This window comes from Empidonax traillii, unplaced genomic scaffold (genome assembly GCF_003031625.1).
Source record: "Empidonax traillii isolate 1590-97213 ecotype Southwest subspecies unplaced genomic scaffold, ASM303162v1 scaffold81:size2596050, whole genome shotgun sequence".
In the NCBI taxonomy this organism is placed as follows: Eukaryota; Metazoa; Chordata; class Aves; order Passeriformes; family Tyrannidae; genus Empidonax; species Empidonax traillii.
Genome location: NW_020955274.1, coordinates 1,973,732 through 1,999,135, shown reverse-complemented (window position 1 = coordinate 1,999,135; position 25,404 = coordinate 1,973,732). Strand labels below are relative to the sequence as shown.

Here is a 25,404-nt window from a genome sequence, read left to right as displayed (position 1 = left end):
AAATAAGGTTACTTAGCTAGTGGTGTGGTGTCCCGGGTTTTTATTTCCTTTTTTTTTTTTTTTTCTTTTTAATTGCTGCTTGGTTTGTTTTGAAAGCTTGGGGGGCGTTTTTTACGTGTTAAACGCAAAATCATGCCTTGTCCCCTATTTTGCAAGCATTTATTCACCTAAAAGCAGGTAATAAAAGTAATGATGGTTTTAACTTGATTTTAACTTGATTTTAACTTGATTTTAACTTGATTTTAACTTGATTTTAACTTGATTTTAACTTGATTTTAACTTGATTTTAACTTGATTTTAACTTCATTTTAACTTCATTTTAACTTCATTTTAACTTCATTTTAACTTTTTTTTTAAATTTATTTTGGAGTTTTCTCTTGCCCTTCCCTTCTGACTTAGCAAGGTTGGTACCAAGAGTTAATTATAGTTGAACTGCTGCAGGTGGCCCTGCAGGGTGCACATACACACCGATACCTGTGATTGACCTTGATGTCTTCTTCCAGCATCTCGGGGTGTGCGAGCTGCCCCTCCCTGTCTGTATATACTTGTAAAAGCTTCTGTGTGCCAGAGAGTGATGCATCCTGGGTTCACTTCTTTTAAAGGAAGAAGCAAGAGAAGGAGGTTTTTGAAAGTTGAAAGAGGAAATAGGAAGTGAGAGGCAGCCCTTGAAAAAGTAGATACCGCAGTTGTTTTGCCCATGTTCACCAGGCAGCTTAGCACAGCTTCCAAGGTGGGACTAAAGCCATCCAGCATCAAGCTGAGGGGGTTCAATTAGAATGCTACCAGGTAGAGGGTGATGTGAAATTGTCTCTGAGTGTCACTGCAGACTAAGCCCTGCTGAGTAGCACTATAAAACAAGTGCTTATGAATTGAAGTCGCGAACTAAAATTTAGCACCAGTTTGTAACTCTTTAAGTGCAAAAGGACAAGAACTAAGTAGAAGTTTTACCTAGGTTTCATATTCTACCTATGTGGTACGAGTGAAACTAAACTTTCTAAAAAATCCCTTATGAGTGACTAATGCTGGTTAATGCAGTTACCCTACTTTTAAGTGTTTATTTAATTTGCAAACATAATTATGACTTTCAATTTCTTCAGGAATCCGTATGAAGAAAAATATAGATTAATTCGGATTGGAAATCCAGCATTTTCCACAAGGCTGTTGCCTGTCAGAGGAGCAGTTGAGTGTTTATTCGAAATGGGGTTTCAGGAGGTGAGTATAATTTACTAATTTCTGATGTCTTCATCAGTTTACACACTAAAATGGATGAATAATTGTTTTCTGCTTCCCCAGTTGAAAGGCAGTAGATTTTAAGCCAGTTGCTATTTTTTTTCCAATCCTTCTTTGCAGGTATCCACAGTTAACCAACAGCAGATTTAAATGGGTCTGCTTCAGAAATCTGGTGAAGCTAGAGATAAGCTAATCTGTGACAAGATTGGTTTTCTGCTGCTCAGGTGCACTGCTGGTTTGCTGACTGGCTGGATACATTCCACCAAGGAAATAGTGGGAAGCAGGGTAAAAACCCCATCTCTTAATAGCAGCCTGCTGTTAGGTGGACATCAGACATTGTAAATGCATGTAGAAACTGTCATTTGGAAGAGAGAAAAAGAAAACCCCCCTCTTCTGCTCCTTTTTCCTGCTGTCAGTAGGGCTTCTGTGGCCCCATAGTGGGTTAGATAAGGGAAGCTGATTTGATAAAAAATCAGTTCCCTAAAACAAAACCAGAGATGTTTTTCATCCAGTTCATAGTGCAGCTGCACAAGTACTGGTGTTGTCATGACAGCAGTAAAGGACAGTAGACTCTTCAAGTAGTAGTAGGAGGGTTAAGTCTTTAAAAGTTCATTTTAAAAAGTTAGAAAATTGTATCCTGAAGTAGTTTGGAGTGAATCTTGATTCTGTTGCAGTCACACAGATGTATTTCGAAGATTGCTTTGTGTCCTGATGTGGTTCCTGTCTTTAAGTGGAACTTAAACTGCCAAGATTAACTGTTAAATTAGAAGCAGCCTTTGTAATTATTGGAGACCTGGGGTGAAAACCCAGCTCTTGTTTAATGCTGCAAAGCTCTTGCTTTTCTTTGTCTATTTGATGCCACACTTCTCTAGGGTTACATATATTATGTTACTTAGGCCAAGGTGTCATGAGACCTCTGCCTTCTCTTTGGGTTCATTAGCGTAATTGTTCTAATTAAAAAAAAAAAAGTGTGCTGAGAGAAATGGTGACTGCACAGGGAGAAACAATCTGTGGATTTATTCTCATGCTGGTGCTCAGGAGACTTCTAATGATGTATTTTAGCCAGGAGATGGCTAGTGTAACTAGTGAAGCACTCAAACAGATCTCTAAATGTATTGGCTCAGTCTTATGGTTATTGTGTCAGTCAAGGCTGGAGCTCACCAATTTCTCTTCAGCTAGTTAACTAAAATTGTTCCTTCTTTTATCTCTTCTTGGTAAGCAGACTTTTTCAATTAAAAAATGAGGAATGTATTTCCTCACTCTTCTGGGAACTTGACACATTCCATTTAGTTTTGCGGTGATTTTAAGTGTTAATGTGAAGCACAGCATCTGCAGTAATAGGTGACCTAAGGTAGCTGCGGAAAAACAAATTACCTTAATGAATAGAAATGTTTCAGTGGTAGAAACTGAGACTGTTACAGTAGAAATGCTTCAGGATAGTCATGTTTTTAGTAACCTGTTTTTTTATGCTAAGTATGCTGATACTTGCTTCTGTAACACTTACTGATGTTTTGTTATGCTTTGTGTTACAATCAAAAATAGGAGCCCAGAAATCATCCTGGGTACAGGTCTCAATAAAAATAATGTCTTATCTGAAAACTTGAACCTAACAAATATTAGTATGGAAGAGAATTCCCAGCAGATGCCATTCTAAGGTCTTCTTCCCCCAGCATTGGCTGTCCTATTGTGTTGCCAAGCATTCCACTGCCATCCTGAGACAACTGAGCATTTTTTGTTCATTTCTGTTGTCGCTGCTTTCTCTGCAAAACCTTAATTTCATAGTCCACGTGTGGCTCTGCAGAATAATTTACTAACAAAAGCATGTTGTTATGGATCCTTTTTCTCTAGATTGACTATAAGTTCTTAATCTAATGACTTCTGAAGCTGTGAACAACCTCAAGCTTCTGCTGTGAAGGGACCTAATCTTAAAGCTGAATCCTGCCAAGTCTTAGCATACCAACTAACAAACCATTGACTAGATCTGCTGCTGAACTAATTTGTCTAAATTTCAGGGAGAAACTCACCTGGTTTTCCCTAAGGAAGCTTCGATTGAGCAACTACGTAAAATCAGAGACTTAATTGCTGGAGAGAGAAGCAGCAGGCTGAATGAGTCAAACCAAATCCCCAAATCAGGATCCGCTGAAAATGTCAGCAGCACTCAGACAGCTGCACAACGGCCTTCAAGACCTGCTGATTCTGCTCTTGCCCCTGCCCGTCAGCGACCAGAAGCATCACTTGTGCAATCTCTTGAAATGGTAATTATAACCTGAAAACTTTATAGGTTCATTAGTCTTGAATATAAAGATTGAAGAGAAGTTGACTGCTGGGATAGGTTGCTCAGAGAAGTGGAGTAGTCTCCAAATGAGCACATTTTTAAGCTCTGAGTAAAGCTTAGAGAAACTTGGCCTGACCTCATAGCTAATCCTGTTTTGAGTAGGAGGTTGGACTAGAGGAGTTTTTTCCAATGGTTTCTGAAGTTTTTGGAGTGTTTTTTTCAGTCTCCGTGCAACTTAAACATGAAATGTGCCATAAATAGAATTCTGGCAAGAGATTTTGTTGAAGATCTCCATAAATGTTTTGTTGATCAGGGTGTCATGAAAAAAAGCTGATTTGTATTGGGAGGGAACAGCAAGGTGGGGAACAAGGGGAGGGGTGGGAAGCTAAGGCTATGCTTATATTTGGTATTTGAGAGCCGGAGAAAGAACAGGAAAGTGACTGTAATGTTTATAGTTGTTGGCATCTTGGTTCATGCATTATGACTTCTCTGAGGCCTGTGAGGAGGCCTTTCTTCTTTCACATGTACTTGTCACTGAAGACAGGAATTTAGCCGGGCAAGGACAAATCCATAGTTATCTGGGCTGAGTTTCCCTTGTCCAGGAGGTTGAGATGAAGTTCCTGATCAAGACAGAGGCAGTATCCTGGCTTAACGGAAGAAGATGCAACATCTCATACAGCTTTGAAAAATTAAGTTATGCCTTTAGATAGAAGCTTTTAAGGATGCTCTGGTTTAGTTTTCCGAAGAGTTTTTCTTCTACAATGTGTCACTTAAAGATTAAAGTTGGTGTAAGATGAATCCTTTCAAAAAACCCTCACTTCTCATACATCCTTAAACACAGTTTGCCACTTTTAAGTTATCAGGATATTGTTGGATACTGAACTATGACATACTGTTTATTTCCAATACCTACCCAAGATCAGTGGACGAGAAATTGTGCATCATGGTTTGAAGTGATGGCTTTTGGAGATAGAGGGCTCTCAGTGACCCATCATCACCCAAACTGTCCTTTGGGAAGGGAACTGTTGTAGACACTTGAATATTGGGCTGTTTAATTATGCTAGCTTGGTAGTAGTTGCCTCTAAAATATATTAACTAGATTTATTTGAATTGGGTTGTGGGGTTCTGTGGTTTTTTTTGGTGTTTTGCTTTTGTTTTTTTTTTTTTTTTCTGCTTCTTGATTTTTACAGTTTCAGCTACTTCTACAGTGGTGGTTGGAAGTGATTTATAAAACCTCTAGAGTGACTTGCTGCTGTGTTGCTTAGTACTGGAACCTTTAAAAGTTGATCTTGCAATGAGAATAATGTTGCAGATTTCAAGTTGACACAATGTACTCTGATGTTAATCCTTGCCATTTATACTTGTTCTGCCCAGACATACACTAGCCATCAGAGTAGTGGATCCATTTCTTTGCAACTATTAATTTTCCATGCTTCTTGATATTCAGCATGGATGGTGGGACCAAACTTACTACAATTTAGAGACATTGGTAATGCAATGTTGGTGCTTTACTAGAATGCTGTATTTTAGCTGATCTTCAGGGAACTATACTGGTAGCTCTCTGAGCCATTGAATTTGATCTGTGTAGTCTGGGTTGATGGGAAGGAAGTCCATAAAATGCCTTCTGGCTGTGACTTGGCCATTTTGCTTGCACAGCAGTGGGGGTTTTGATTTTTGGTGAGTATGATGCTTAGTTATAGTTGTATTATTGTTGTGTGCTCTGCTGACAGATGTCAGAGAGATTTAGAGCGGTTTCTGTAGTGCAAGCATTTTTTCTTGCCTATGTGTTACATTTGTCATTCATGGGAGTCCTGGTAAGTGCAGGGAAAACTGGCTTTCCTGAGACAACACAGGAATATTCCTGAATGGCATAGTTCTAGGGACCTAACCTATCGTTATTTTACTTCATCTATCTCTTCTGCATATCTTGTCATAAAATGTTTTTGAGACTTGGGGAAAGGAAAGCTCTGGCTAGTCATTAATTCTGAAGCATGATATAGCAGCAGAGAAAAGGTAATTTAGCAGGGCCACGGGCTTCCCCCCAAAATATGCCAGGCCCTTAATTTAAAAATCCCAGTTCATTTTCTGTATTACTACCCTTTAAGTGGGAGTAAATAGCTTGCTTAGCTACCAACTCCATTATTATTAACTTCAGCTGTTTATTTCAGTAGCTTTGGGTGTCCCTTATTGGGTGCAACTTGTAGGTATCACTAGGTGACACTTAGGATGACTGACTGAAGAAGCCTAGTTCTCATACACAATTTCTACTGAGAGTGTTTACTTTATGGTCTCAGGGCTGTCTGTTCAAATCTGTATCAGAGTTGATCTGTGAGAGAAAGAAGTAGACAAGCAACATTCATAAATAAGAAATAGAAAAGCAGCAGTCATCAATAACAAGAGTTCTACGAACTGGTGTAGCAGTGTCCAGGAAATGAAAGTGATTACAGGGTTTTTTTGTGGATTTCAGGTAGAATGTGTCCAAAAGAAAGGTGGGGGGATGGAGTAGGGGACTGGAACAAGTGAAAAGCTTTGCCGTCAGAGGTGTCCTTAGAAACAGTTTTCTCTCTGAGTCAGTACACTTTTCACTGACAACATCATTCAGAATGCTCAGAGGTGACAAGGTCTTATTTACAGTTTGGGTGGTGTTGCCTAAGATTTTTGTTGATATCTTTACAAATAAGCATTTCACCTGCAAATACATATAATGTAAGTGTGAATATAGAATTATGACTGACTTAAGATAAAAATAGAAGAGCCTGGGTTTTTTGCCTTAAGGTGAAAGTTCATAAATTGTCTTATAACTGAAAATACTGTTGCAGGCTGCAAATATCTTGAAAACACTTCAAACAAAATTTGAGGATCTTGTGTTGATGTACGAGAATCCTTCTATTCAGCAAAAAGCACTAGCTGTGATTCCCCTCCAGGAATTAAAGAGCAAGGCTCAGAAAAAGCTATCACAAGCTACAAAACTGGACAAAGGTAATGCTGCCAGGTTATAATGTATATGAAACTAGAAATATGCTTTGGAACATACTGTATATTGGCTGTATGTGGTCATATGTTTGCAGGTTCCAAATGCTGTTTCTTAGGTGGAATTACCTTCTTTCTAATTTCCTACTCTATCCTTTTCTTATTTTTTATTTTACTGTTGTCATCCGTCTTTCACTGCTTCACACAAATTTTTGAGTTTTAATTTCTGAATTAGTAGTAAACAATGCTGGGGAAACAAATGAAATGAGCATGTGCTGTTGCATTCCTTGAATTTAGAGTGAAATGGGTACAACAAGAGGAGGGGAACTGTTTGTTTGAGTAGTCACTATTTTGAAATTGTCAATTCTTGCAATTTTCCTGTACATACTACAGTTCTAAATTCAGAATAAAATCTTTAAATACTACTTCTCTTTTTTAAAGTGATATTAGTGAGATTTTGCGTGAGACCTTTCCAAGATGCCACCTGATACAAACAATCACCTTTCTTGCTAATGTTTAAATGAAAAGGGTTGTTCATATGCCATCCTCTTGGAGCTAGATGTGGAATGTAGGCCTAAATACTTGTGGTATCAGTCTCTAAAGTTTATTTTCTTCATAAATGCAAATTTGTTTTGAATGCATGAAGTTGTTGTCAGTTAAAACGATACATTTCTATTTTCAGGTGACGGTTTTAGATTTGCTTCAGTGATATAGTGAAATATTATTCTATGTGATAAATACTAAATAAATTCCAAGACCATCTTTAAACAAAAAAATCCTTGTCACTGTGAATCTTTGATAGAAGACTCTTCGAAGCAATTCTGCTAACTTGGTTTGCAAACCAGAAATAATCTCATCTCATGCTTTTTTATAAATTACTTTGTGATGTCTCATAAAGCCACGTGGTAATATATAATTGTGCCTTTGGCAGTAGGGAACTTTTTCATAGTGGATTTTCTTTGTAGTTTTTGTTTTCTTATAAAACTGTTCTTGGGAAGTAAGAAACCACATGAACAAGTACTAAGCATACTCATTCAGCATGCAATGGAGAAAAGAGACTTAGCAGTAATAAATGACAACTATTAAATTCCTTCAAGAAGCAAAAAAAAAAAAAGATGACCATACCTCATAGATTCTGTTCTAATACTGCTGTGCACGTTGTTTAAAACAGGGAAGGAAGGAGGAGGGTAGTGTTTCCAGGTGCTTCCCAAGCCATCAAGCCAGTCTATTCAAAATAGCTTCCAGACCTTAATTTAGATACAAATAAAGGGGAAGAGATGGAATTTCACTGTTTTGGATTCTGACAACTTGAAAGTATTTTTTGAAGAGCTTTATAGAAAATTCATTTGGGAATGGACTGTGTAAGAGATGTATGGGTAGTTGGCCCTTTCAGCTTCTTTGCTTTGTCTGTACTGCTGCATTGACTGCCACCTGTGGGAATAACTACTTAATGCTACAGGGCACTTGTTTTTAGGACTTGCTTTACAATGTATAATAATCATTTTTGCCTAATAAAGAGTATGCTAGGAAGATGATGGTCATCTGATCAGAAGTATGGATTTGGTTTTTTTACTCTTTGCCACATTCAATTAGGAAGATAGACTGCACAGTGAAAAATAGCTGTGTGTCACAGCCAACTGTTTCCTGTTCAAATAAATCACATTTGTCATTGTTCCCATGTGATGTTTCAATGAAGGATTTATTTTATGAACCAAGAGAAGAATTTTTGTATCATAGCAGTCATATTTTCATAGATGGGTTCTGGTTTGAATGTTATCCAGAAAAAGAGAATGTGGCCTGTGCTTAAAATCTTATTGTTCAGCTTTTAGCAGAAAGTTTGACTCTACAAGCATATCCATTTTGTAAGCAGTAAGCCCTTGTCTGAGTGTTGCAGCACAAAGGGTTTTGACATACATAAGTAAAAATGGAAATTTTACTGTAATTAGAAATCAGGTGTTTCTGCTTTGATTAACAGAGGATCTCTTCCCATGCACTTCACGGTCTTGGCGATGTGTGTTTAATAGTGTTACGGCCCCTACAGGGTGTTTTGTATCAAAGACCACTGCAGCTTCAGAACAAAGTGTGAACTCGGCTTAAATAAATAAAACGCACATCTTACCTAGTCTTTCTTCACCGTCCTAACAAAGGAGCTCATGCACAAATTTAGCGCAACTGCTTTCAACTTTCTTTAAGCAGCATTTTTGTACATTCATTTTGTCTGTTAATATTCATTAGTCAAACCTGTCTTCACTGTGACAAGAAGAAAACTGTGGTGCATAAAAATAACCAGGTATTAATACCTGTGTTTTCAGTGATGATAGAGTTGATAGGGGGACTTATTTTAATGTTTATTTATCTGAAAAAGAAGAGTATCTCTCTGGGCACTGGAGCATAATGTGCATATAAAGATTCCAAGAAGTTTAAAGGGATGGATCTCTCACGAAAGACTGGATTTTCACCTTTTTTATTTAGTTAAAGTGGGGCTGTTTCCAGGTGTCAGAACAGTGACAGCGTTTGAGTAGATTCTAACATATGTTGTGAACAGGAAAACAGGCCAGACGCGTTTGGTGTGGTGAAATCAGCTAGAGTAGAAAATTAAAGACATCTTGTGTCTACTTTGGATAAGCTAAGAAAGGTGTTTGTTTGCTGAATTTAGAACAAACTCAATCTGTTTGCATGGTATATACATATATTTTACAATAATTAAGTTGTGTTTGTAGAAAGTCTGTTCCTATTACAACTGGTTGTCTAGATTGCTGCCAGCATCTGGTTCATCAGGATTTTGAAATCAAAGCAATTGTTATTCCTGGTTTAATAGCTAACAATAAGAAAATAATATTTAGGAGCAAAAAAAGAGCTAACACTCTCCTAAAGCCCTGGAAAAGGTATGAGGGGCTTGAGAAATTTCACCAGGCTTCAATGTATACCTGACTTGTTTTTCTGAGCAATTTCTTATTCTTGTTGTAGCTGTAGTGTTTAGGAGTGCAGTTTTTTGGTTTTGAGTTTGACCTTATTCAGTCTTGACAGTTTAAATTTTGGTTTTTTATGTACTTTTTATGTGCTTAAGTATTATTATTGTTATGAAGCTTGTTTAATGTAATTTTTATATTTTAGAAGTACATATAAAGTATATATCATGAAGGCCCAGAGATGGTGATTTGCATAGATACTGTCAAGTTCAACTAAATTACTTTTCTATATGAACTAACTTGGTGTTGTATAAATTTTACAGGTGCACATGTGAACGAAGAGGACTTCCTATTGTTGGAGCTTTTGGAGTGGTTTAAGACTGACTTTTTTCATTGGGTAAATAGTCTTCCCTGCAGCAGGTGCGGTGGGCAGACAGAGCCTAAAAGTGACTACCTGTTGCCTACTGCGGATGATGTAAGGTGGAATGCCAGTCGAGTGGAAAACCACTACTGCAACCAGTGTCAGTTCTCTAATAGATTCCCAAGGTGAGCACACAGAAGTCTCCTTTGTCTTTTTTCTTGTCTTTCAAGAAATAACTTTGCATTTGTGCATTTTGCGAACAAGAGATAAGTTATTAGTTGAAAGATTAGTGAAACTGTTTTAAGTATGATGATAGAATGGTTGATGAACCAGCAATTTCTCTACATGATTAGATTAAAAACGATATATTGCTTTCTGCTATGGGACCTTTTTCTTAATACTTGTCTAATTTAACTTTTTTTTTACTGTTAATTTGATGAAGCTTCTAAATAAGATATGTTTACATTGCCAACCATGTGTAGGTAATGTTTTGTTATTGCAGGGAAAACTTTCACTTCTGTGGAAAATCACAGTGTAATGCACATCTTTGGCTGAGTCTATAGCAAAAGAGCAAATATCTAATCTTTGGATTATTTTTGCCAATTATCAAAAGGACCGTGGTACAAAAATTATATTTTAAAGCATCTAAATCAATTTTAAAAACTTGAAAAACAAGATTCATTTTAATGCTGCTATAAACATGATGGAGTCACGTGAGCTGAAGTAACATCCTGCTCAGACTTGTTTCGTGCAGTACAGTGATCATTTCTGTTATCATCTGTGGACTGATGGGTACTGAAATCTGTTCAAATCATCAGAAGAACAGTTGTGATGTAAAGATTTCTGAAAGGTGAAATGTATTTTCAGTTATTCTTGTTTTGCTTTTCTCCTGTAGGTACAACAACCCTGAAAAACTTCTGGAAACCAGACGTGGACGCTGTGGCGAGTGGGCAAACTGTTTTACGCTGTGTTGCAGAGTTGTAGGGTTTGAAGCAAGATATGTCTGGGACTATACAGGTATCAGTGTTCTAGACTATTGTAATGTTAATATAAACCTATGCAAAATGAACCTATGTATTTTATGTTTCTCAGATTATATTAATCATCAAGGCAGCGTGTACAGTTATGCAGTTCAGCTAACAAAGACAGTATACATTCAATTTTCTGTCCTACCTGATGAGATGAAATACACTTCTGCAAGTAGGGTTGGATAGCTAACTTGAGAATGGTACAATCTTTCACTGAATCTAAGGGACTGTGATCCTGAGATAGAAAGAGAAAACTCTGGTAACGTTTCTGAAAGTACATGTACAGAAAACGTGTTCTTGCACCTGTTCCTTTGTTTGATATATTGGAAAAAGTTAAAAGATTCTACAAGATTAGAAGAGATGCTCTATCCTTATAACTCATTGTGTATTCTTGGCCTTTATTACATAGATCATGTGTGGACTGAGGTATATTCTTTATCTCAGAAAAGATGGCTTCACTGTGATCCCTGTGAAAATGTCTGTGATAAACCTCTTCTCTATGAAACTGGGTGGGGAAAGAAGCTCTCCTACATTATTGCATTCTCCAAAGATGAGGTAGGAGCAGTGATGCTAATAATAGAAAAACTAGCCTCTTTAAATGTGAAGCAAGATACATCAGAATTCTGGTTGCCTTACTTTCTTCTTCAACTTGTGCTTGAGGTTGTTGATGTCACCTGGAGATACAGCTGTAAACATGAAGAAGTACTCTCTAGAAGGACAGCACTCAGCGAAGCAACGCTACGTGAGACAATTAATGCACTAAATAGAACGGTATGTAGCTTTTCTTAAATGGATTTATTGAAGTGAAACACAAGCATCCGCAGAATGTGAAGTCCTTGAACAAAGGAATGCATTTGGTAACCTGATAGGAGTGTCCATGCACTATGGATATAAAAAAATGCCATTAACTATGCATTTTAACATGAATACATAAGAATCAGATACAGTGCTGAACTTATGGGAAATAAGATAAAGAATGGTATGCAAACGGATTATCATATTACCTATTACGTAGCCATGTATGTATATGTTATTCTTCTTAGTGACTTCGGAATAGACTTGTATATCAGCAGATACTAGGTGTAAACTGCAACTCCTTTCTAACTATGTGGACTCCTTGAGGGTGGCTGAGTGTTTTCCACATCAATAATGCTATGACTTGAAAACAGTAGCATTTACAGTTGTAGGAAATGTAGGCTTAATTTGCTTTTTGTGACTTTTTACAAGCTGCAGGAAGCGTGAGAAATTGTTCGCTTTCCAAGACTTTGAAAAAGCATTGATACCATCAGCAGAGCTTTGACTCAGTCACACACATATGTGCTGTTCATGCTTAACATGCCCAAAACACATGGAGCCATTTACACCTCTTTGTCATAGTTGCAGAACCTCTCTGCTAAGCTTTTTTCCACTCCACACTTGGAACAAGATGAACTTTGCTTGATTCAGTATACTAGAATATTGTAAAACCTGGAACTGCCTGGGGTGTTCTGTTTTGTCTTCACTTCCTTACAGGGCTAATATTCCTGTTCATGGGAACTGTAGTTCCAGTGGCAGTATACAGCTGATCCTTTAATAAACAGATTATGCCTTTTTAGGGGCCTACTGGCTTTCAGAGTTATAGCCACACACTAAGAGGGTGAAGAATTGAGTTGGGCTCATGTTTGAGGCCAGGGCTTGAAATCATTTTGTCAGCAATGAAAAGTTAGTCACATGGCACTAAGGCTCTGGACAAGGCTAATCAGAGTGTCGTCACAGAGGAGTAAGGTGGCTCATCCCTGGGACTATCAAGATGTCTTGTAGCAGGTTTTCATTATTCCGTTCAGTCACAAGTCTCCAGCTCATATGGTTTCCTTCACTTCAGCCTATTCAGCTGATAACTGACACAGAGGCTTCCACTAACCTTCCCTTTTCCCATCAACTCCTAGAGGCTGGCTCCACTCTAGGACAGATTATAGTCTTTGTGTTGTTTGATGCAAAGCTCCAACACTGTGTCTTTTAAGCTCAGTGCTTCTAAGTTGCAATTAAAGAGAAGCATGGCATGCAGTATACATGATCACCTGTACTGCAGTGTTAGCAAAAATGGATTTGAGGGGTCATTACTGCTCTTTCCTGCATAAAGGGCAGTGGCTGTGGCCGTTATTTCTCTGCGTGTCTGTTTAATTGCCAAGCAGAGACCACACAATGGTTCGAAGCATGTTGAGTGGCTTGCTGTTAAATGGATAACAGAGAGGGATAATTTAATCTCCTCAGTACACTGTTTTACTGTTCAAAAATATTATATGTATTTTATCTGGGTCAGGCATTCCTAAATGGGTGTGTAGCTTCTGGGCTACCCACCATCTGATGTTACTCTGTAGTACCATAGCGCACACTACTAATTTTCTTCACGTACTTTGTATGGTCACTGTCCTATTACAGTCCCTTGTATGTTACCCCTATAGAAAGTGGGGAGAGGACCCTGAACTTTCCACTGTTTTCGTTGAAAATGGGATGGTGGGACAGGGAAGCAAATTATTTTTTTATTTTCTCCAGGCCCCAGTTTTTTGGTAGTGATTGTGAAGGGTTAGAGTTATAGCCAGGTCAACTCTTACTGGGAAAACTAGTAATTTAGGTTGAATTGCAAGCATTTCATGGTAATTAACGTGAGATGATCCAGTATTCCTTGTCAAAGGTTTAAAATTCAGTTTCTGCCCTCAAATTATCTCAAACCTAGCAGTGGGTCCACTTAAACCATAGGTTGTTGGTCTTCTGAAAGCAGAGTCCTTCAGTAAGCATCAGCAGCACAACTCACCTGATACAGAATTGAATTTAAAGGTGCAATTCACAATCTCTCTTCGTTCTCATTCTCTTTGTCTGCCAAACAAAGATGGGGCCTGAGCATGTGTGTAGAGGGTAATATCTTAGGGGGAAAAAAAAAAAAAAGAAAAGAAAAAAACAGAAGCACCAAGTTTGAGCCATGGCACTTGGTAACGGAGTTCTTGAAATCCATTTCAGCACATGGATGCTATTCATGACAATGTCATCGGTAGGAAATGTAGTTACAGGTTTTCCCAGCACAGGCAGTGTTGGCCTCTGAAGAGTCTAAGCATTATGCATGTCTTGCATGCTGCTAGCATTTCTATGCTGGAGTCCGCCAGGTGGCAAGAATTAGCATACTTGTACTGTTTATAGTTGTGGAGCTCACTAATTTCTTGTATTGTACATAAAGAGGTCTGTTTTCAGAACCCTTTTCGTGTTGAAGCACTGTTCTTTAACAGGTTTCTTTTCAGCTACTGTTAAAACAACTGCACAGCAAGGGGCATCCAGTTCTCAGCATGGCATCACTGATTTCAGAGGTGATGCCCTCTGACATTGGGTTTCCCCTACATCAAAGGAGCTTGAAGAAAATTGTAATTGGTATTCTTAACTTAGGGTAAACCATATCAAATTTCCTCTGAGCTGGAATGAGATCTGTAGTACTGCAAATGCATATCCAAAGTGTTCAGGCAACTGTTACATTGAGGAAGGCCTGGTGTTTCACTGCTGGAATCACTGCTTGTCATCCATCAACTCCAGCAGAGGGCTTTTTTCCCCCTCGCTGTGTTAGAACTGGTATTTGGCATCTGGAATTTGTTCAGTTGGAGCTGTTTCTCATAATTTCTCTGTATTTACTTCCCTTTAGCCAGTTCCACATTGTTTTGTTTTTTTGTTGTTCTAGACAACAATCTTGAAATGTCTCTTGTGATCTCTAATAGCAAAACTGTTTCAGGTCAGAACTGCTTTTGAGATAATTGGAATGCTTATCAGCCTCAAGTTTCACATCCTAATGGGCTGAGTGTGCATGCCTTGGTGATCACCAAAACAGAAAAAAAGATGATGTGTAACAATTTATATACTCAATGTTAAACTTAATTTTCCAGCCCTGTGTGAGTTTATCCCAGTTAAAAAAAAAAAAAGGCTTTAGACGCCAGCTTTGCATATTTGACATGAAAATCATACAGACAAAATACCAGCCTCCCAATGAAATTTTTCAGTGTTGTGCATCAAAATAATGCCTGTTTTTTACTAACATAGGCAAAGAAAGCATGTCATGTAATTCTTTTTATTTTCTACTGATTTAGGTGGAAGTAAGTTTTTGTTAGTTTTTCTTAGTTTTCTGACATCGGTGAAAATAGAAATGTCATAGTGTGTTTATGATAGAATCAGTCACAGTGAAATAACTTTTTGAAGATGAACTGAATCTTTTGTTTGGGCTTAATCACAAAACCAAGACTGTTGCTGACCAAATCATTCCACGTTAAAGATAAATAGTTTGACCCAAAAATAACGCTTACCTTCCTTTTCCCCTAAATAATACTGAAAACAGCTATAGTACAGAATATATATCTCTATTTAATAGAGATAAAATATTCTAATGGAAGCATCTCATCATCCAAGCAAATACATAGCACAAACCTTGTTTTAAAAGAAATCCACATAGTTAGTGCACAGCAAGTTCATAGAGAAAACATTCGACTACTGTTGAATAACCATGCAGTAATGTCTGGTTTATATCTGTGTATGTGGTATAAGATTAATGTTTCTAGATTTTAAATTTTAGTCTGTTTTTTTCAATTCTGTTTTTCCCTGTTGATGTCAGGGAAATTCTGTAGAACAGAATTACAAATACCATTTTTTTCTGAATTTTTTACTTATATGTTTTTTTTCCAGAGACAAAAGTCTTTGTCAGACAGTAGAAAAAGAGAGCTCTTGGAAAGGACTATTGTGGAGCTTGTTGAATTTATTTCTCCTAAAACACCTAAACCTGGAGAATATGGTGGAAGGACATCGGGCTCAATGGCTTGGCGAATGGCCAGAGGTGAAATTGGTCCAGAGGTATTTAACTTTTGCACTGATGACCATCTTAGAGGGAGCTAACTAGAGGTTTTATGATTATGGTCTGCAGAGGAAGAGCATTTCGTGTTAGGTAGCTTACAGATTTAGTTAAAACAAATGAATTATGCAAAAGCATTAGGTGCAAGTTTGATGTGAATTCAGTAGAGGTCCGCAAGTAAACTTGGACAATTGATGGTTTTCTGTTGATTCCAGTAATGTTTGGGAATCCTTGATCTTTTGTTCTTACAAATTAATAAAAAATATTTTTTCCTTTAAATAGTTGGTGTGACAGAACTAGAAAATTTAGGACAGTTGAAAACAACTGGGAAAACTTTAAAAAAGTGTTTCTCTTATAAGTTTCTTCCAGCTTTTAACCAATAGTAGGTTTTGACCAACTGTTTTTGTTAATAAAACAATGTGGGAGCAACTAGAATTCTGTACTTTAAACAATCTCTTAAATAATAAGCTTGGTTGATTTTCGTGTCAGTATTTCTTTAGTATTTCCAGAAGCAAGATTTGATTTTTATTAATTTTATACTAAGATACAGATTTCCAGAACAGTAGTCATATTTAGCTCGAGTCAGGATGCAAAGGTGTGACCTTAATCTTGGAACAATACTGTCATGTGAAGGACTGACAATCCTAAATAGAACCAGTTAAGTGAAATTATTGAATTTCATGGGATTGTTTGAGAAACTAAGGGTTTATTGTGGTTTTCCATAGTTCAGAAGACTTAATTTCTACTTTGCTGAAACTCAGGAGAACAATGAATTTTTTAAGGAAAATAATAGTGTGAAGTTACAAAGTTTGTACTTGAAGTTTTTTGAAGTTGATTTGTAAACTACCATACTGAAGCACCTGTAAATGGTAGTCACAGAATTACATTTGCTATTCAAATAACCATGTACTTATTGATTGTACAAGAAATATGCTCAACTTATAAACTTTTTATTCTTAACCTCTAATTTCTTACTTAAATGTGCTAATATTATGTTAACTTGTTAAAAAATTACTTCTAAAAGTAATTACATGAAAACTTTAAAAATAAAATTAGTGCTCCCAATTGTACAAAGGTGCAGGTCTATTGTAGGAAACTACTTTAAAACTTCTGTTCTGCAGAAGTGCTTTTGTCCATGACCTCTCTTAAAAATGACTTTTTTTCACTTGCAGCAAGACCAAATTGGGAAACTATGACATACTGTTTAAAAGTAACATAGTCTTTGGGGAATTTAGGCGTAGGGAAATGAAGGTGCTTGTATTTTTTGCCTTTTTCAGAAAAGAAAAGAAGTACTTTTTATTCCCTCTGAAAAGGAGAAGACATCTAAACTCTTCCACCTCACCTACAATATAGTAGATGACAGTTATACACGGATTTCCAATAATAATGAAAAAATAAGTGGTTGGGAAGCAGGTGTTTGGAAGGCAGAATCTATTTGGAGAAAGGTTGAAACAGATTGGAAAATGGTAAGAACAGCAGTTATTTAATGTATATGATCCACTGTAAAAGTATAACTCCAATAAAATAGAAAACCCTTGCCAATGATTGGTATCTAAACCTCTCTTGGTGCCCATAGAATTTAGCTGATGTTAGTAAATGTTACTGTTAAGCTTCAGGTAAGACTGCCAGATGATTTAAGAAATTGGAAATAAATTTAACTTTTTTTTCAGAAAGGATGACCAAATTCTCTACAGATAGGTAAAGTCGTTTCCAGAGCACCGAATTTTAAAAAATGGTTTCCTTCTTACTTCTCTCAAAAAAAAAAAAAAAAAGGGAAGAAAAAAGAATATTTTTGTGTTGTTTTGGAGAATAGCTCTATAGAGTATCATCTCTCTTTGATACAGAAAGGAAGAAATTGTCATCCAAAATATTATAGTTCCATCTGCAAGTAGGCAAAAACCAGTCAGTTATCCAGATTATTGTATACCTTGCCCAGAATCCTTCCCATCTGTCAAGACACTGAGCAGCAGAAGAGTCATATGCTCTAAATCTGAGAGCTGAAGCCTGTGAGATGGGAAGGGGTTGTTTACTAGCAAACAGCTTTTCCCACAACAGCAACCAACTGTGGAGCTGAACATTCCTGGCAGGAACCGTAGCATGTCACTGCTTCTTCCCCTGCCATCTTGCTAGTCTGAAGAGTCTCTGACCAAACATTCTTTTAGCTTAGGCAGCGGTTTACTTCGCATTGATGAAAATGGAGTTAAGTATGTAACTAACTGCCTTCTGAGGTTTTCTGTGCTAGGTCTAAACTGATTTGCAAAATCCAATGGGGGAATAGCTTGGAGAGGTTATGCTGCAAAAAGGAGAAAGAAAAAGGAAAGAAATGAGGTAATAATATAGAAGATGTCACTACAGGGTAGGCTAATAGTAGAAGAGAAGTAAATAAAACTCAGAGTGAGGGACAGCTGTTCTCTGCTTTCCTAGTATCTGCTAAAAATCTGATAGCACATTTTATTTTCAAATCTGCAGTGATCAGTTATCCTCACTTTTGTAAGAAATATACTCTCCTTGCAATGAAACTAAGCCCCAGTTCTGCTCACCTCTACTAATCAGATAAACCAGGGTGGGACCAATTTAAAAGCCTAGGTGAAATGATTTTTCACCTTCTATTCAACAACACCTCAAAAGGATGAGAAAAAGGCCTTGAGGAATTAGGAGCTACAGCTCCAGGTATATCTCAGGCTTGTGGGGAAGGCATGTTAGTTCTGCAGGAATTACATCCTGCAGAAAGTCTGTGTAAGAATCTAAGAATTCAAAATGACCTTTCTTTAGTGGTTGTTTGTATTATGGGAGACAGCAGCAGAGGGAAAGGTTGTTTGGGGTTTGCCTGTTATTTTTGTAAATCCTCTGGTAGCTCTGCAAGATACAGCTTTGGAATTTGGTTCAGCAGCTGTCCAAGAACTTAAGAGCCAAAAGAACTGTTACAGAAATACTTTGTTTATCATTTACTATGTGATGAATGGAAAGGAATTGAAGTCTAAAAGCCACAGAAAATGTATCTGTAGGTGTTAGCCCAGGAGTAGCAGAAAATAACCATCAGCTATGTATTCTGTCCTTGCAGTGTTGTTGATCAAAATGATTCAAATAGATGATACTCTTGGTCAATCTGATATTAGCCGTCTCCATTGTGTTTGTGTATTTCTTTGCTATTCAGTGTCACGTGACTTTATGCTACACAACACAAACAGGTACAAGCCACAGGTTCAATCAGATCACCCAGAGATAACTTGACACCCAGGACTCAAGCAAGCAGACCACAGTAGGTGATAATAAGAGAGCAAGCACCTTTAGATCTGAAATCCTTGTATTTCTAAATGGCTTGTTTTCCAGAAGAATTGCTCCAGTGGAAGAGTATTTGAATGAGTTGGTTTGTTGATTTGGGTTTTTGTCTCCAAATTCAGACTTCTTTCAAATAATTCCGGAAACAAAATAGCCAAGTTTGAAAGTTAAGGACAGTCAAAAAGACACAAAAGAGAACTTTTTCTTTTTTTCTAAGTGCTGGAATATTATTATGGAAGACGAAACAGACTAATGTTTTAAGGCTTTTAGGGATAAACCCTATTTTTAGTGCACCTCAACCAAATAATATTTAATGGAGTGTTTTGGCTTCCTTGCTCAAATACAGCAGTTCAATAAGATCTGATCAAGGGAAAGCTCTTGCTAGAACTCCCTGAGATACTTAAAAAAAACTGTGGAGATCAGCACCGTCATGAAGATTAATATTATATTCACATGAAAACAGGGTAAATCATTAGATTTTCATAGGTGATCTTCAGTGTGACACATCACACCTCTGGGGTTTTTGAGCTTTCTTAAACATGAAAATAGTAACACTTAAATTCTGTTTTATAGTCTGTCAATGACATTTCTGTATTAGAGTGGGATCTTTAGTAAAACATACTGCTGTGTTTTATGATTACTTTATTCTGGCTTGTTCTCTCAAGATTAAAAAATAAAGAGCTAAGTCCACTCAGTATGACATTAATCAGAAGCCTGGACATGACAGAGTTTTTCTGAGTTTCCTTAACTTAGATTTCCAAAAGAATCACAGCAGTTTTGACTCTTTAATCAGTAATGTCCATTTTCTTGGTGTTCTGATAATAGATGTTGTATTTAAAAGAACTGTCAGATGCTTGTTACGGAACTTTAATGAGCGTTAATATGGGAGAGAGACTGTTCAGCCAGATGAAGTTCAGAACAACATTGGGACTAAATTAAATTATGCAAAGTTCTAAAAGTTAAAATAACAGTAATGAAGGATTTACATGTGGCTGGTGTGGGTGATTTGCTTTAACCAAGACATGTCAAGTCCTAGGAGAAGCAGTGTGTAGCCAGCAACCACACCTGAAGAATCTACTGATTACACAGTTTTCTTTATCAGCAACACTGAACACCTTAAATGTGGGAGCCTGTGCAGTATAGAAAACCCCAGAAGTCTTTTAAAAAATAACAAGTTTAGATGTTTTTGTGGCTTGGACTTTATTATGTATGTTGAAACAGTTTAGTGTTCCCTAGTGAAGAGTAACAAAGACGTACCATTATTTAACTACGGAATAAACTTAAGGATGAAGGAATTTTCATGTATAAAATGGTATTTCATACAGCTTTAAATGTTCAGAGGCTTGACAAAGTATGAAAATGTGTTATCTTAAGATTTTTGTGTCCTTGTAACAAGGATGTGTGTGTTGGTCATCTCAGTTTTTGACATGTCTTCTTTCCATTTAGGTTTATTTAGCCCGAAAAGAAGGGTCATCCTCTGCTTCCATCAGCTGGAAGTTTGAGTGCAAGTCAGTCGGTCTAAAAATAGATAACATTTCAGTTAGGACAAGCAGTCAAACTTTTCAGAGTGGAAGAATACAGTGGAGACTTTGCTCTCCAAAAGTAGAAATTGCTCTGCTGGGAGGTAAGTGTGAAATTTAAATAATGAATTATGTCATGCAGCAGAGGTGTAACTAGAAATAAATAGTTTATATGGAGAGAGTACTGTGCAAATACTAAAATTGAAATGTGAATGTTTTTTCACTTTTTCAACTCAGTGTTTCTTAGCAAGGTCAAGAAAATACTTTGCATTTAATTAACACTGGTACAAAACCCAGTTTTATTATAATATAGAACCTTACCTGCAACAGAGCAGGGAGTGCATACAAGACAGTAGTGTTTTACTAGGAATGATAGATGCTTCTATGTCTGGTGGTATCAGTCCTGACTAGACCATCTGAACATTTAAACAAATAATAACTAAAAATTTGTAGGTGATTTGTTTTTTTCTCTACCACCAATGAACAGAAGAATTTGAGTAGCTGCAACTGAGTTCCTTTAACATCTGTTACAACTTACACTTTTTTACATGCATTGTAGCATTATATACCGTCCGGAGCAGTGGCTTACTGAATTATTTATCTTTTCCTCCAATAGATAAAAATCTTTGCTCCTATTCAGATTTTGCTGGTGCAACGGAAGTTATGTTGGAAGCGGTTCTAAAGGGAGGGGATGGTGAAACTGCATGGCAACACACACAGCTGTTTAGAGAGAGCTTAACAGGATGTGGAGAAAATTGCTTGGAGATAATTATAAAACTCAGTGACCTCTGAGAATCTGAACTGCAGAGATGTACTTTGGATTCCTTGAAGACATTATACTATGGAAGATTTCGTTGGCAATTCTTCATCCTGCTGGCAGCATATTTCCTGTTTCACTGCTTCCATTAAACTATCTTGAAACCGCACATGTATTCAATAGGTAAACATCACAATGAAAACCTCTTTGTCTGTAAAAACAAACACCAAAATTAAGGCATTGAACCATAAAGTACCCTTTTCTTAAACTTTGCAAGGAGAACAAAATAATTTTTAGGAAGCAAAACTTGACTGTAGGAGAACAAAGCAGTTGTACCTGATTTTAATTTGGAGTTCTGTGATTGGCTTGCTGTTTTTTGGGGGTTTTTTAATCATCTACTTGGAAAAACAGTTTGAATTCTGTTTCCAAATACAGCAGATGCTTGTGATGATCTTAAAATATTTTAAAGAATAATAGAAAATTTAGACATTTTAAAGAAAAATATGATTTTGTGTAATATCAGAAGTGCTGAAATTAAGTTAGTTTCAAGATTACTTCAAAATTTTCTTGTTACAATCTAAGTATTAGAACTGTGTTTAATACCTAGAAATATTTGGAAGCCTGAAGGTTGCTAGAAACTAATTTTGAAAGAAGTGGTCATATGAACCTAAAATTGTCATGGCCTGTGGTATGAAAGTGAGACTTAAAACTGAGTAAGAACATCACAATTTTTTTCTATGAAAAAATAGGTTATTAATTATAAATACTTTTTTAATGATATAAATTCAGATTTGCTTAATGAATCTTTATAAAAGTAGTTAGGTAGGTTGAAATCTTCTTAAGCTTTTGTCTTGAGCTGCGTTGAATACTATTCCCAAATTTGATGTAAAAATATATACAAATTTTCTGTTCATTAATGCAGTGTTTAAATTTATTTTCAGTCATATAATAAAAAATGAAAAAATGCCATCCAGGAGATGTCAGATGTTGCAGTGATGTGAATAAAGCATGGAATGAATGTTCAGATTAGATAGTCTTTGTCGTAGAATCTGAGGAAGGCTATGCCTGGATACAAAAATATAGGACTAAAATGCAAAGTTCAAACTAGAGTTTTGTTTCAAAATAAGTGAGAATTAGGGTTGATGTTCTCAAGATGAGTGTTTTTCAAGTTCTTCTTCTATCTTCTGACCTTTCCGACCTCTGTATATGTGAAATGATTGTCAGAAATAATTTACGTTGAAATAAATGTTTACTGACCTTTTAACAAATCTAAGCAAATACAAAACTATTCAGATTTTATTAGGAAACTGCAAATGCACAGTGAACGCAGGCATCAAAATGATCACACAGGCATCTTAAAAAGTAGTAGGTTATGGCAGTTTAGGGGTGATAGAATGATGTATGATGGATTATATACTTCTGAATGTAAATTGACGGTTTATGAGGGGGATTAGAAAGGGAGGGTCTCACTCCCTTGGCACAGAACAACACAGTGACAGAGTACTGTGTGGAGGGGTGTTCATCAATACCTGACTAATGCAAGGTGAATTTGCCAGTCTCCATTCAAAACTACTCCTGTATTTGGTTTCAGCTAAATGATTTTTCTGAGATTTTGATGGGAACCAACAAAAAATTATTTTAGATTAAAATGTATACTATCTTGTAAGAAAAAAAAGGAAAAATAAGAAGACTCAAGTAAAACCAATCAACAAAAATGTTTCCACTTCATATTTTGATAGCTGAAAAAGTTACTACTATAAGACAGCAATTATGGTTTTGCATTATATTACTTAAAAGGACCTTGAGCACTTGCAGAATTCCTTAACTGCATCTGATAATTTGAAAACAGAAGGCAGAATAAATGTAAAAGTAGTAAGATAAAGTAATTTTCTCACAATTTTGGTCAGAATCTCTGGGGGAAGAGTAAGAGCTGCAGATAACTTAATAAAACAGGAGAGTAATTTAAGTCCATTATTAAAATGTGTGGATGAATTAAAAAGATTGAAAGATTGAAAAATGCCTTACCAATCTAATTAATGAAAAAGTACTTCTGTATTTGTAAGATCACACGTAATGAATAGAAGAGCTTATTTTAGGAAAGGATTAATAAGTAAAACAGACTGAATAGAGCTAATATGAAAAATTTAAATGTAACTCCTTCAGGTGTCTTTTGAAGTACCCTTTAAACAGTGAACACTTTGAATCTCTTCCTGCATAAGCTGTTATAAAGACACTAATTTTCTCTGCTGATCTCCATTTTAGTGCAAATCTTAATTTTTGTATTTTTTTTTTTTTAAACTGGAGGTAATTCCTCATCCATGCTTGCTTAATCTTAACTTACACTATCCTGAATTTGCAGTATTACATGGTGGAAAGATCTGTACTGCAATCTGCTCTAAAAGTAAGGGTATTAAGTTATGCTGGCAATGATATGATACTGGATGAGTAGTGTATGTTGATCAGGGCACATGTAGCCAAAAGTCAGTGCTTACTGAACTTCTTAGGAAGTTTTAGGAGGTGGAGGTTAAATTAAGAAATGTATGACTTAATACAGGTAAAATCAGCAATGTTTTCAAGAATTCAGCTTAGTCTGGTACATTTTAAGGAACACCTAGCTGTCCAGCATGCCATGGGTGCCTTCCAAAGTTGAGGTGTAACAGTGAAATCTTTTCAACCAAAATTTAGATAAATACTGTACTGCCCAGTTAATTCTTGCAAACTAATTTTGGAGTGCATGGTTTCCGACAGAACCATCTGGGAGCCTGTGCACAGAATTCCTCCTTTCAAACAGACGTTTGTAGCACGGATTTCTGTCTAGAGTTGATCGTACTGTTACTTTCTTTGTATCCTGTTTTGATGCTGAGTGCTACATGCAAAATAGCAACTACTAGAGGCAACCCATTACATTATTGGTAGTAACTTCCCACACTGCTGGAAGTTGCTGAAAAGATGTATCATATGAAGGAAGCCCCTTCTAGGCCGTGTGGAAAGCAAGCACAGGTGTGCAGGAATGGAGCAAACTTGATTCAGTGTAAATTATATACTTGCTCGCATTGAGAAGTAAGTAATGAAAATTATCTTGTCTGGTCCTGTATGATAATCTGTCGCCTTTACTCGTCTGTTATCCATGGGAGATTTTTCACATCTAGTGGCCTACATGTGAGATATTTTCCCTATTATGTGCAACATCAGGAAATGTAGAACACTAAAAATAAAGTATGTTTGTCTCCATAGTGCAGTGGAATGAAAACAGATGGTAGGCAACACATATGGCTGCCAGAAGCTGGCAACACCCATTTGCAGAGTTCTTGTAGCTCAAAACAAAACAAGCCAAAACAAAGGAACTCCAAGGGGCGCAGAGATTGTTCCAGGCAGATATCAGGATATCTGTCCTCCAGGTGCACTCTACCTATTTCTTTACTTTTAGTTGCTAAAGCTAGAAATGGAAGTATACTAGTTAAGAATTTAATGGACCTCCTTAGTATTTGTCAACTTATAGTTTCTTAAGTATTGATATTATTTTAAAAAAGTCTTTAATTTCCACTGTAGGTTTAAATCTCTGGTTTTGGACAAAATTTGTAATTTTGCCAAGTAATTGAACAACAAAAAAATTGTGTCAATATTGAAGGAGCTTCTCTATCACTGCTTCACATCATATGGAGGGTTGAGAAGGAAATTGCAGACAGGTGACTTCCTTAAACACAGTTGCCAGAATAGACCTAGGTCCTTTCTAGATTATGAACGCTTTTTTTGAGTTTATTCAACTTTGTGCTAGTTTATTCCACTGTTGTTTTATGGGATGCTGTTGTTGCGAGCAGTGCCTTATGCCTTGTAGCTTATGGCCTCTCTAAACAGTGATCAGTGATGCAACGCATATTGCAGGTAATTATAGGATTGTTGGTCATGTAGTGTCATCAACAGGAGCAGCAGGAAAGAGTAATAGCGCTAATCTGGGACAATTCTATGTTCTATATGCTAATCTTGAATATTTAACCCAAGCAGAAGGACAGTAGAGTTAAAAAAAAAGAAAAAAGCTTCAGTAGGTTAATACAGTTTCTTCTTCCCTAAAGTTATGGATCAGAATTTTGAGACTGTGTTACAGCACTTAAAAATGGCCAAGGAACAAGCCAAGGGCAAACAGCCTTAAATATTTGTATTTTAGGTGTACAGATATTGTGAAACGTGTAAGGGTTTACATGTGACTGTCTGAATAAGAGAACAGG

The 25,404-nt window shown here is 36.7% G+C and overlaps 1 protein-coding gene across 1 annotated transcript in view; it reads left to right on the top strand.

The window, feature by feature from the left end:
* NGLY1 (N-glycanase 1) overlaps positions 1-25,197 on the top strand; it is a 25,508-nt gene extending 311 nt beyond the window's left edge. The window contains exons 2-12 of the mRNA XM_027880992.1: positions 1,098-1,212; positions 3,243-3,485; positions 6,325-6,484; positions 9,708-9,930; positions 10,641-10,762; positions 11,183-11,328; positions 11,434-11,544; positions 15,463-15,627; positions 16,903-17,091; positions 20,351-20,528; positions 21,041-25,197. Coding sequence (XP_027736793.1) covers positions 1,098-1,212; positions 3,243-3,485; positions 6,325-6,484; positions 9,708-9,930; positions 10,641-10,762; positions 11,183-11,328; positions 11,434-11,544; positions 15,463-15,627; positions 16,903-17,091; positions 20,351-20,528; positions 21,041-21,216 — 1,828 coding nt within the window. The 3' untranslated portion in view covers positions 21,217-25,197. The remainder of the gene's footprint in view (positions 1-1,097; positions 1,213-3,242; positions 3,486-6,324; positions 6,485-9,707; positions 9,931-10,640; positions 10,763-11,182; positions 11,329-11,433; positions 11,545-15,462; positions 15,628-16,902; positions 17,092-20,350; positions 20,529-21,040) is intronic.
* The last annotated feature ends 207 nt before the right edge of the window (positions 25,198-25,404 follow it).